Below are 13024 nucleotides of genomic sequence, written 5' to 3'. Positions count from 1 at the left end.
AAGAGGCTTACTTTCAGATCACTAGCTAGCTAGCAAATTTGCCAACTGGTAGCTCCAACTAATCATAAGAGATTTTAAAAGACAATGTTTTTTAAAAGAATCAATAAAAAAAATCAACTATACTGTGCATTACCTGTTTTTTTCACAACAGAAACGACAAATCCTATTAGGTCCACCTCAGAACAAGATGGCTGAAAGTCTGGATCTAAAAATTTGCTGAAGTGAAGGGGCTCCCGTGGCTGGTAAACCTGAAATAAAATTTCATCTGAAACCTACAGAAAACAAAACAAAAATTCAACATATGGAGATTCCATAAACTAACAAGCACTTATCAAAACTGAAAAATTACAATGAAAGGTTTGTACCGGTAGTTGTTGATACTGAGTTTTTTTTGTCGCTGCTAACTGTATGTTAGCTCTTTCAGATTTACTTTTAGATTTTGAAGCTGCAAGATGATAAATTCTGTATCTCTTTCCTTCTGTTAACAGAGAATATAAATCTGATGATGGACGCCAAATACTCAGTATAACTGTTTGGAGAAAGATGAGAAAGATGCAATGGAAGAAGTGATTATCATTTAAATTTTTGTTTCAAAATAAATACAGATCCTCTTTTATATTATCTCTTTGTGGGCATTAGTAGTGGATTTTGCTTCTCTGATATAAACTAACTTTATACTTTATCTGGATTTATAATCATTTTGTTAGTAAGGTCATTTTTTAAGTTAATAAAACTGATAAAAACAAAGCATTTACATACTTACCTGAATCTTTTTCTTTTTTTGAATAGCTTACAATACGCAACTTCCACACGGTTGTGACATCCCTTGATAAACCTTGTTCCTTTTGTTCAGCAGATTCCATGGCCTTCCTAATTTCCAACTGGATCTGAGCTTGTTTCTTATCATTCAACATTTGCCTGTGATTATTCAAGGCTCTTAACTGCTCTTCACTGAAATAACCCTGTGACCATTTAAGATATTGGAATAAAAAGCAATCAGAACAAAAAAGTTCCACCTATTGTAACTGGATGGCTTTAAACGGGACAAATACAACAAAATTAGAGCTCATCTTAAGGGTGTGGTTAATGTAATCAGTTTCTCACATAATATTCTCAGGTGCCTCAAACTATTAATAATTCTATTTCCCTATGGCAAAAATGATCCTCCAATTATAAGTGTACTCTAATAATCATAATCATCACCAACTACATTATAGATGGCTAATATCTGAATGCTCATTATTTTGAGAAATAGATCTATGTGAAGTAAATGTACTAATTCATTTAATCTTCACAACAGTCCATGGGGTAGGTAATATCATTGTTTCTGTGTTGTAGGTAAAACTGAGGCACAAAGGGGACAACTAATTTGCACAAGCCACATAGGTAGAGGTTGGCCCTAGAACCCTCATTCTTAGCCCCAGGAGTATAATTCCATTAACTTTGAAATAGCAGATACAATTTAAAACAGATATGTACTAAACATACTTTTATGTTTGCCTCTACACTTCTGTCCTACTCACTTTAGCAAATTTCTACTTGTACCTCTTGGGAATCTTACCCAGTGTAACAAAAATAAACAGATAAATCAATAAACAGATAAAATAGGAAATGGAATTTAGACATGTAACATACCAGACTGCTGCTACACTTTAGGATATTATACATCTTAATATCCTAATCTATACCGGGAAGGGAGATTATCTATACTGAAAAGGGAGATTATCCAATCTCTGTATCTTATATAGGTATAGAGATTCTAAATATGCAGGCAGTGTTTAAACAATTTTGTTGTAAAACCTGATTTCAAAAGGCCATCATTCAACATTGTTACTGAAAACAAATTCTAACAGGACTGTTTTAAAAATGGATGCCTACGTTCTCCTCAAATAATTACAAAGATAACTTTAATAAAGTCAAATCTCATAGACTCATAGGCACTTAGAACCCTAAAGATAACCTACTCTTAGGTTTTCCCTTGATAGAAGGTGGAAATGAGGTCCTAAGAAATAAATACATCACTTGTCCAGTTACAGAGTGGCTGGGCAAGGCCCTACTCCAACTCTTATTCTGCCCCCTTATGTCCAGACAAAAAAATATTGTTAAATTTTGTGGATGAAATTAAAGCTATCTTCATGATGATTCATAGAATGCACAAGCTTCAACAAATAATATTGTAAAAGACAGAGGCAAATAATTTTTCAAGAAAGAATCATAAAGCCTTCATTTTCAGACCTGCAGCAAGTATACTCACAGGTTTTAAAACCGGACTCACTTCTCACAGGGAGAACCCAAATTGTAACATTTCGGAACAGGAGGGAATTCTACTCAGTACAGCACTGCTTACATTACTGATGAAATATTGTTTATTTTGTAGTCCCACTATTTAAGAAATTTAAGGCTATATTCACAAGATTTACTAAGTCATCAAGTGAATGAAATTAATCAATTAAAAACAAGTAGTTTTGGTAAAATATTTGCTCCTTCCTCCCTAACAAACTAATCTTAGAATTTGAATTTTTTTTAGCTATCTACCTGTCTAAAAATTTAGGAGGTAGCTTAATATATAAAATTATGTTCTAATAATAGTAACTAACATTTATATGGAACTTTTATATAGATTATTTATTTGATCCTAAAACAACATTTTACGCCCATTTAATAGCTTTTTTTTCTTTTTTTTGAGACGGAGTTTTGCTCTTGTTGCCCAGGCTGGAGTGCAATGGCATGACCTTGGCTCACTGCAACCTCTGCCTCCTGGATTCAAGCGATTCTCCTGCCTGAGCCTCCCGAACAGCTGGGATTACAGGCATGTGCACCACGCCTGGCTAATTTTGTATTTTTAATAGGGACGGGGTTTCACCACGTTGGCCAGGCTGGTCACGAACTCCCGACCTCAGGTGATCCTTCTGCCTCGGTCTCCCAAAGTGCTGGGATTATAGGCGTGAGCCACCGCGCCTGGCCAGCTATTTTATTGTCATTTACTTTGCTAATAAAATGAGAGTGCCACGATTCTAAAGCCTATGCTACTTCTAACAGTTTAGTGCTTCGGAAACATTTCTACCCAAGTACCCTTAGGGTAGAGGATTATCAAGTACACTCCAGGAAGGACTTGAGAAACAGCTAACAACATGGAAACTAAGCCATTACTTTGAAGATATTTGTTTTATCTTAAAAATAAAAAAGTTTTTTTGCTTCAGAGTACAGGAGGGACAAAAATAAAACAAGTTTTGCCTGCATTTTAAACCAAATTTAATTAATATATAAAATTCTAGAACCCTCCCATCCTCTACTCGGTATATAGTTGAAAACATACCACCACACTCGTCTGGCACATCACTGAAAATCCCAGAAATGTACACATCCCTTTTGAGAAATGCAGCATTTCAACATACTCCTTCCTGTGATGGCCAGAGAGTCTAAAACAGCTTCTCACCTTGAATAATCATCAAGCCTCATTATATGTCCTCTTACTCTCTCACCTCAAGGTAAGCTGGGTCTGCTGCATTCTTCACTGCTTCATAAAGCTCTGCACCATCTTGCAAAGCACGAACTTGCTGTCTTGTTAGTGCACGTGATGGTAAATATGGTTTTGTTGTGTTTTCTAAGAAAAAAAAAAGGATTATTAATTCACTAAACTGTAAATTCAAAAGCAACTAAAACTAAAGAACCAAGCATAAAACACCCAAAGAAGGGAGATTTAAAGATAAGAAACTATATAACTGCTAAAAGTTTTTTCTTTTTTTTTTTTTGAGACAGGGTCTCACTCTGTCACCCAACTTGGGAGTGCAGTGGTGTGATCTCGGCTCATTGCAACCTCTGTCTCCTGGGTTCAAGTGGTTCTCCTGCCTCAGCCTCCCGAGTAGCTGGGATTAGAGGCACATCCAACATGCCCGGTTAATTTTTGCATTTTTGGTAGAGACGGAGTTTCACCATATTGGCCAGGCTGGTCTCAAACTCCTGACCTCAAGTGATCCACCACCTTGGACTCCCAAACTGTTGGGATTACAGATGTGACCCATGACACCTGGCCTGCTATAAGTTTTCCAGGAAATTTTGAAACTAGTGTACTCATGGTTAAAAAAAAAAAGTCATACAGAGTTTAATTACAGTAATATGTGAGTTAACATAGGTATATTTGTTTTAATGTATTTCACTTCACTGAGTTTCATAGATACTGCATTTTTTTAAAAACACAAATTGAAGGTTTGTGGAAACTATGTTGAGCAAGCCTACTGGCGCCATTTTCGCAACAGTATGTGCTCACTTCATGTCTCTGTCACAGAGCTCTGACAGAGATGTATAGAGTGATTAATGTTATTTTCATGACTCCTAACACAATATCCATTTTGTGGCCCATGGATCATGGAGTCATTTCAACTTTCAAGTCTTATTATTTAAGAAACATGTCTTGCTGGGTACGGTGGCTTACACCTGTAATCCCAGCACTCTGGGAGGCCGAGGCGGGTGGATCACCTGAGGTCCGGAGTTCGTGACCAGCCTGACCAACATGGTGAAATCCCGTCTCTACTAAAAATACAAAATTAGCCGGGCGTGGTGGCACATGCCTGTAATCCTAGCTACTCCGGAGGCTGAGGCAGGAGAATTGCTTGAACCTGGGAGGCAGAGGTTGCTGTGAGCCAAGATCACGCCATTGCACTCCAGCCTGGGCAACAAGTGCGAAACCCCATCTCAAAAAAAAAAAAAAGAAACATGTCTTATAAAGAATAGCTGCCATAGTGATTTCTCTGATAGATATGGGTAAAGTGAATTGAAAACCTTCCAGAAAGGATTCACCATTCTAAATACCATTAAGAACATTAGTGTTTCATGGGAAGTCAAAATATCAACATTAACAAGTTTACCAGAAGTTGATTCCAACCCTCATGGATGACTTTGGGGGGTTCAAGACTTCAGTGGAGGAAGTAACTGCATATATGGTGAAAATAGCAAGAGAACTAGAATTAGAAGTAAAGCCTGAAGATGTGACTGAATTACTGCAATGTCACAATAAAACTTAAATGATGAGGAGCTTCATACGATTTGGCTCTGTGTCCTCACCCAAATCTCATCTTGAACGGTAATCCTCACATGTTGAGGGACGGACCTGGTGGGAGGTGACTGGATCACGGGGGCAGTTTCTCCCATGCTGTTCCATGATAGTGAGGGAGTTCTCACAAGATCTGATGGCTTAAAAGTGAGAGTTCTCCCTGTACTCTCTTTCCTGCCACCTTGTGAAGAAGGTACTTGCTTCTCCTTCATCTTCCACTATGATTGTAAGTTTCCTGAGGCCTCCCCAGCCATGTGGAACTGTGAATCAATTAAACCTTTTTCCTTTACAAATTACCCAGTCTCAGGTATTTTTTATAGCAGTATGAGGATGAACTAATACAGATAATTGTTACCAGGAGTGGGGGACTGCTATACCGATAACCTGAAAATGTGGAAGTGACTTTGGAACTAGACAACAGGCAGAGATTGGAAGAGTTTGGAGGGCTCAGAAGAAGACAGGAAGATGTGGGAAAGTCTGGAACTCCCTAGAGACTTGTTGAATGGTTTTGACCAAAATTCTGACAGTGATATGGCCAGTGAAGTCCAGCCTGAGGTGGTCTCAGATGGAGATGAGGATCTTATTGGGAACTGGAGCAAAGGTCACTCTTGCTATGCTTTAGAGCAAAGAGACTAGTGGCATTTTGCCCTTGCGCTAGAGATCCGTGGAATGTTGAACTTCAGAGAGATGATTTAGGGTATCCTGTGGAAGAAATTTCTAAGCAGCAGAGTGTTCAAGGTGTGATGTGGCTTTTTCTAGAAACACACAGTCATACATGTTCACAAAGAGATGGTTTGAAATTGGAACCTATATTTAAAAGGGAAGCAGAGCATGCAAGTTTGGAAAATCTGCAGCCTAACCATGAAGTAGAAAAGAAAAATCCATTTCCCGGGAAAGAATTCAAGCCAGCTGCAGAAGTTTGCATAAGTAACAAGGAAACAAACGTTAATAGCCAAGGCAATGGAGACAGTGTCTCCAAGGCATGTCAGAGATCTCCACAGCAGACCCTTCTATCACAGGCCTTGAGGCCTAGGAGGGAAAAATGGTTTTGTGGGCTGGGCCCAAGGCCCCACTGCTCTGTGCAGCCATGGGACATGGCAACCCGTGTCCCACTTGCTCCAGCTCCAGCCATTGATAAAAAGGGCCAAGGTACAGATCAGGCCATTGCTTGAGAGGGTGCAAGCCCTAAGCCTTGGTGGCCTCCATGTGATGCTGGGCCTGTGGGTATGTAGAAGACAAGAGTTCAGCTGTGGGAGCCTCTGCCTAGATTTCAGAGGATGTATGGAAGTGCCAGGATGTCCACACACAAGTCTGCTGCGGCGGCAGAGCCCTCATAGAGAACCTCTGTTAGTGCAGTACTGGAGGGAAACCGGGAGGGAAACTGTGAGGGAAATACGGGGTTGGAGCCACCTCCCACAGTCCTCAGTGGGGAATTGCCTAGTGGAGCTGTGAGAAGAGGGCCATCATCCCCCACTGACAGCCTGCACTGTGCAGCTGTCACTCAATGGCAGCCCATGAAAGCAGCTGCAGGGGCTGTAGACTGAAGAGCCAAAGGGGCAGAGCTGCCCAAGGCCGTGGGAGCCCACCCCTTATATCAGCATGCCCTGGATGTGAGACATGGAGTCAAAGGAGATTTTAGAGCTTTAATGACTGGCCTGGGTGCAGTGGCTCACTTGAGGCTAGGAGTTATTTTTATTTTTATTTTTTATTTATTTTTTTGAGACAGAGTCTTGCTTTGTTGCCCAGGCTACAGTGCAGTGGTGTGATTTTGGCTTACTGCAATCTCTGCCTCCTGGATTCAAGCAATTCTCCTGCCTCAGCCTCTGGAGTAGCTGGGATTACAGACGTGTGCCACCACGCCCAGCTAATTTTTGAATTTTTCGTAGAAACAGGGTTTCACCATGTTGGCCAGGCTGGTCTTCAACTCCTGACCTTGTGATCTGCCCACTTCAGCCTCCCAAAGTGCTGGGATTACAGGAATGAGATACCACACCCAGCGAGGCTAGGAGTTTTAAGACTAGCCTGGCCAACATGGTGAAACCCCATCTCTACTAAAAATACAAAAATTAGCTGGGCATGGTGGTGCACAGCTGTAATCCCAGCTACTTGGGAGGCTGAGGCATGAGAATTGCTTGAAACAGGAGGCGGAGGTTGCAGTGAGCCAGTATCTCTCCACTGCACTCTAGCCTGGACAACAGAGCAAGACCCTGTCTCAAAAAAAAAAAAAAAGATTCATTGATTGCCTGGCTAGGTTTCGGACTTGCATGGGGACTGTGGCCCCTTTGTTTTGGCCAATTTCTCCCACTTGAGATGGGAACATTTACCCAATGCCTGTACCCCCACTGTATCTTGGAAGTAACGAATTTGCTTTTGATTTTACAGGCTCATAGGTGGAAGAGATTTGTCTTGTCTCAGATGAAGACTTTGGACTTGAACTTTTGAGTTAATGCTGGAATTAGTTAAGACTTTCGGAGACTGTTAGGAAGGCATGATTGGTTTTGAAATGTGAAAAGGACATGAGATTTGGGAGGGTCCAGGGCAGAATGATATGGTTTGGCTCTGTGTCCCCACCCAAATCTCATCTCAAATTGTAATCCCCATGTGTTGAGGGAGAGACCTGGTGGGAGGTGATTGGATCATGGGGGTGGTTTCCCTCATGCTATTCTTGTGCTAGTGAGGGAGTTCTTATGAGATCTGTTGGCTTACAAGTGGCAGTTTCCCCTGCACTCTCTCTTCTGCCACCTTATGAAAAGGGTACTTGCTTCGCCTTTGCCTTCCGCCATGATTGTAAGTTTCCTGAGGCCTCCTCAGCCATGTGGAACTGTGAGTCAATTAAGCTTCTTTCCTTTAGAAATTACCCAGTCTCAGGTATTCTTTACAGCAGTGTGGGAACAGATTAATACAGAGCTGCTTCTTATGGATGAGCAAAGAAAGTAGTTTCTTGAGAAGGAATCTAGTCCTGGCGAAGGTGCTGTGAATATTGTTGAAATGACAACAAAGGATTTAGAATATTACATAATATTCTGATAAAGCAGAGTTTGATAGAATTGACTCCAATTATGAAAGCAGTTCTACCATGGATAAAATGCTATCAAACAGCATTGCATGCTACAGAGAAATCTTTCATGAAAGGAAAAGCCAATCAATGTTGCAAATGCCATTGTCTTATTTTAAGAAATTGCCACAACTGCCCCAACCTTCACCAACTACCACTCTGATCACTCAGCAGGCATCAACATCGAGGAAAGATCCTCCACCAGCAAAAATATTACAACTCACTGAAGGCTCAGATGATCATTGGCATTTTTTAGCAATAAAGTGTATTAAGGTATGTGCATTGTTTTTTTTAGACACAATGCTACTACACATTTAAGAGATTATGCTATAGTGTAAACATTACTTTTGTATGCTCTGGGAAACCAAAATATTCATGTGATTTGCTCTACTGTAATATTTGCTTTATTGCAGTGGTCTAGAATCAAATCCACAGTATCTCTGAGGTATGCCTGTGAATGATTTCATATTCATTTATTTATGAAAATAGTATGATCTAGTGATAATTTTAAGCAAATAAAACATAAGGAGCAATATTTCTGCAGATAACTATAGAACTGTAAGTTCTATAGGACATGTAACTTATAGTTCTATAGGACATGTAAATTACATGTCCTATAGAACATGTTACATCTATATAAATCATGAGGAAATGCAGAAAAACATAAAATCTTCAGCAACAACAAAAGGGAGATATGAAAAAATAAAATTTATGTCATATAAACATCAAAACACCATGATTTTAAATATTAAAATTGACACCACAATAGGTCCTAGTTCCAGGCATAATAACACATGAAAGCTAATAACTACCATGACAAAAATGCAAAAGCCACATCATATAGGTAAGAATTCAGGAAAAATATTACAAATGGCTTAGGGAAAAATAACCTGATATTTCTGTCCCTTGTTGCTATTCTTTGTCTAATACCAAAAAAGAATACTCTAGATACTAAAAAATAAAGTCAATTTACTACTCAAAATAAAAACAATTTACTCATTAAAAATGTTAAATTCAAAGTCTCTAAGACTTTGTTCTCATATTAGAAATAACAATGTGTACCATATAACTCATTTTACCTTCATGTTCTTCAAATTCCTCCTGAATTTTAGTGAATAAGGCTTCTAGTCTCTTTTGTTGGGCCTCCACATATTTTGCTGCTTCCTTTTCTTCCTCTCTTTCATTGCGAAATATGTATAATCCAGATGATGTCTTCTCCATCCACTGTAATAATGTGTTACACACACCAAAAAAGTCATATATATAACATTCAAGTTAATTGTATCAGGCCAGGCACAGTGGCTCACATCTGTAATCCCAGAACTTTGGGAGGCTGAGATTAGTGGATCACCTGAGGTCAGGAGTTCGAGATCAACCTGACCAACATGATGAAACCCCTTCTCTACCAAAAATACAAAATTAGCCAGGTGTGGTGGCTCAGCTACTTGAGAGGCTGAGGCAGGAGAATCACTTGAACCCCGGAGGTGGAGGCTGCAGTGAACCAAGATCACGCCATTGCACTCCAGCCTGGGCAAGAGACCGAAACTCCATCTCAAACAAACAAACAAACAAACAAACAAATTAATTGTATCAAAAGAAAGAAATATATGGTAAGTTTCAAGAATACATCATACCTGTATAGGGTATGCTCTTTGAATAATTACATCAACACAACCAACATTTCCTCCATCACTGAAAAGCGATGATAATGGCAGAGGAAAAGGTCTAGGGTCAGGAAAGAATCCAAGTTTGGTATACCAGCGAGCAGGCCGAGTACTGTTAGCAGAAATCTGGACAAATTAATAAATATATTGATTTAATAGTTAAATATGTATTCAATTCTATTACAGATATCATAAGAGTTTTCATTCTTCTAGAACTGCCTTAAAAATATTCACTTTAAAAAGTCTTAGGAAGATTAGTAAGACAGTAAATAAGTAAAAAACTGTATAAAAGTGAAAATATTTTCACAATATAGTACTTCTCAAACATATTGTTTATACTGCTACAAGTTCTTAATGCTATTTAAATGTTTCTATTAGAAAACAGATAAAAGGAACTTCGATTTAAACATAATAGTTTAAAATACACTTATTTACCCAAGCTTCCTCAAAAAATCTACATGGACAAAGGCAACTAGAGAGAATAGGAAATGAGGTATCACCAAAATTTTGGAAGCTAAGAATTTGTGGAACAAGTAAATGACAAAGCAGCCTGAGAATGATTATGGCTAATACAAAGAGCAAATATTCATCGAACACTTACTAAGGTACCTGGCATGGTGTTAAGCGCTTTATGTATATTAACAATTAATCTTTGGCCAGGCAAGGTGGCTCATGCCTGTAATCCCAACACTTTGGGAGGCCGAGGCAGGCGTATCACCTGAGGTCAGGAGTTCGAGACCACCCTGGCCAACATGGTGAAACCCTGTCTCTACTAAAAACCAAAAAAGTAGCCAGGTGAGGTGGTGGGCGCCTGTAATCCCAGCTACTCGGGAGGCTGAGGCAGGAGAACTGCTTGAACCTGGGAGGCAGAGGGTGCAGTGAGCCGAGATTGTGCCACTGCACTCCAGCCTGGGGGACAGAGCGTGCCTCCGTCTCCAAAAAACAAACAAACAAATTATCTTCACAATAATCTGAAGACTCATCTCCATTTTACAGACAACGATAAAACTAAAGTATATGAGAAACTACACAACTTGCCCAAGGTTATTCAGCCACCAAACTTGTTGTAAGGAGTTAACATGAAACAAAATAATTAAAGGAAAACACTCAGAAATTGGAGGCAACAGGTACCTGTGAAGGCAGGAGCATATGGTGGGGCTGAAAATAGGAAGAAATGGTTGACATTTTGTACAAACGTAGTTGAAACACCAGATTTTCTTTCCTATCCCAAGTAGCCAGGTGGCTGTCCCTCCCTCATACTAAAAAAGAACCCAGGACCCTATTCTTGCTGCAGCATTAAAAAAAAAAAATGCAGGAGACTTTATTTTCTGGAGGGCTGAACCATACATATCGTGGACTCTGGAATACTGAGCAGACGCAGCCAGGGTGGGGGTGAGATGCTATTATTGAAAACAAAACTGGGCCGGGTGCTGTGGCTCACGCCTGTAATCCCAACACTTTGGGAGGCCGAGGCGGGTGGATCACAAGGTCAGGAGTTGGAGACCAGCCTGGCCAAGATGGTGAAACCCCGTCTCTACTAAAAATAAAAAATTAGCCAGACGTGGTGGCAAGCGCCTGTAGTCCCAGCTACTCGGGAGGCTGAGGCAGGAGAATTCCTTGAACCTGGGAGGTGGAGGTTGCAGTGAGCCGAGATCGCACCACTGCACTCTAGCCTGGGCAACAGAGCAAGACTCCATCTCAAAACAAAACAAAACAAAACAAACAACAAACAACAAACTGAAATAAAATTCTTACACTGACAATGAGTCTCCCTATTAATTTCCTTACTCTGCTCAGCTCTCAGAACAGTCACTGATATTTGAGGGTCTCCTAGTTAAAAACTAAATCACTACATTACTACCCTATGAGCTGACAAGCCTCACCTCACATACAACTTCTGGATCAGTGAATGATCACCATTGAGGAAAGTCTCTAACCAGAGAGACTCAAATAGACAAAGGTTTTCATTTAAAAAAAAAATGCAGGGAGCAGAAAAAACGAAAATGAAAATAAAACATTAATCATTAGCTTTAGAAAGATGAGAAGATACTGTATCTATGAAACAAGAACTGAATGTCACAAAAAAAAGAAAAACATTTAGGGAATAATAAAGGTCTCTTGAAAATTATGTTGGTAGACACAAATTCACTTTAAGAACTAGAAGAAAAGGGCTGTAATCCTTTTCCGGATTTACAGGCTCAAGCTTGTAATCCCAGCACTTTGGGAGGCCAAGGCGGGCAGATCATGAGGTCAGGAGTTCAACACCAGCGTAGCCAACGTAGTGAAGCCCTGTCTCGACTAAAAATACAAAAAAATTAGCCAGGTGTGGTGGTGGGTGCCTATAATCCCAGCTACTTAGGAGGCTGAGGCAGGAGAATCGCTTGAATCCAGGAGGCAGAGGTTGCAGTGAGCCAAGATCGTGCCACTGCACTCCAGCCTGGGCGACAGTGCGAGACTCCATCTCAAAAAAAAAAAAGACAACCCTAATTTGAGGGTTGCGAAATGGTTATATTTTAATTCTATTATTCCTTATTTGTTGAAACATTTTTATAAACAGAAACTTCCCCTCATCTACTTGAGGGTCCCAAAATATAGATCATATAAGAGAAGAAAGATAAATGCTTGATTTTTTTCTCCTTTTACCTAGTTTTTGTTGTTTTTCTGAGGCTGGGTCTGGCTCTGGCTCTGTCACCCAGGCTGAAGTGCAGTAGCACGATCTCAACTCACTGCAACCTCTGCCTCCTGGGCTCAGGTCATCCTCCCACCACGGCCTCTCAAGTAGCTGGGACTATAGGCACATGCCACCACACCTGGTTAATTTTTGTATTTTTTGTAGAGATGGGGTTTTGTCATGTTGCCCAGGCTGGTCTCATACTCCTGAGTACAAGCCATCTGCCCACCTCAGCCTCCCAAAGTACTGCCATTACATGCGTGAGACACTGTGCCTGGGCTTTAGTTTTTAAAACAATGAGAATAGAAGTTATCATTTGTTATGAATTTCAATTTTTTGCTGTTATTATCCTTTTTTTTTTCTTTGAGATGGAGTCTCGCTCTGTCACCCAGGCTAGAATGCAGTGGCACAATCTCGGCTCACTGCAACCTCTGCTTCCTGGGTTCAAGCAATTCTCCCTGCCTCAGCCTCCCAAATAGCTGGGATTACAGACACCCGCCCCCAGGCCTACCTAATTTTTGTATTTTTTAGTAGAGATGGGGTTTCACCATGTTGGCCAGGCTGGTCTCAAACTCCTGACCCCA

General features: G+C 40.2%; 1 protein-coding gene across 8 annotated transcripts in view; it reads right to left on the bottom strand.

The window, feature by feature from the left end:
* Positions 1 to 13024, bottom strand: part of BRCA2 (BRCA2 DNA repair associated) — an 84564-nt gene that overhangs the window by 20011 nt on the left and 51529 nt on the right. For 4 of the 8 annotated variants that reach the window (XR_010150630.1, XM_016925134.4, XM_016925135.4 and 1 more), the window contains 6 exons: positions 9740 to 9895; positions 9185 to 9329; positions 3483 to 3604; positions 764 to 962; positions 366 to 529; positions 134 to 272 (listed from right to left, as the gene is read on the bottom strand). Coding sequence is in view for 4 of the 8 variants with exons in the window: in XM_016925134.4 (XP_016780623.4) it covers positions 134 to 272; positions 366 to 529; positions 764 to 962; positions 3483 to 3604; positions 9185 to 9329; positions 9740 to 9895 (925 nt within the window). In the remaining 4 variants the exon portion in view is untranslated. Of the gene's footprint in view, positions 1 to 133; positions 273 to 365; positions 530 to 763; positions 963 to 3482; positions 3605 to 4865; positions 4930 to 7908; positions 8022 to 9184; positions 9330 to 9739; positions 9896 to 13024 lie in introns of those variants that run through there. The other 4 variants (XR_010150631.1, XR_010150632.1, XR_010150633.1 and 1 more) reach the window with 2 other exon arrangements.

The sequence above is a fragment of the Pan troglodytes genome, chromosome 14, assembly GCF_028858775.2.
Source record: "Pan troglodytes isolate AG18354 chromosome 14, NHGRI_mPanTro3-v2.0_pri, whole genome shotgun sequence".
In the NCBI taxonomy this organism is placed as follows: Eukaryota; Metazoa; Chordata; class Mammalia; order Primates; family Hominidae; genus Pan; species Pan troglodytes.
Note: the sequence above shows the minus strand (reverse complement) of the source record. Positions and strands in the feature narration are given on the sequence as shown.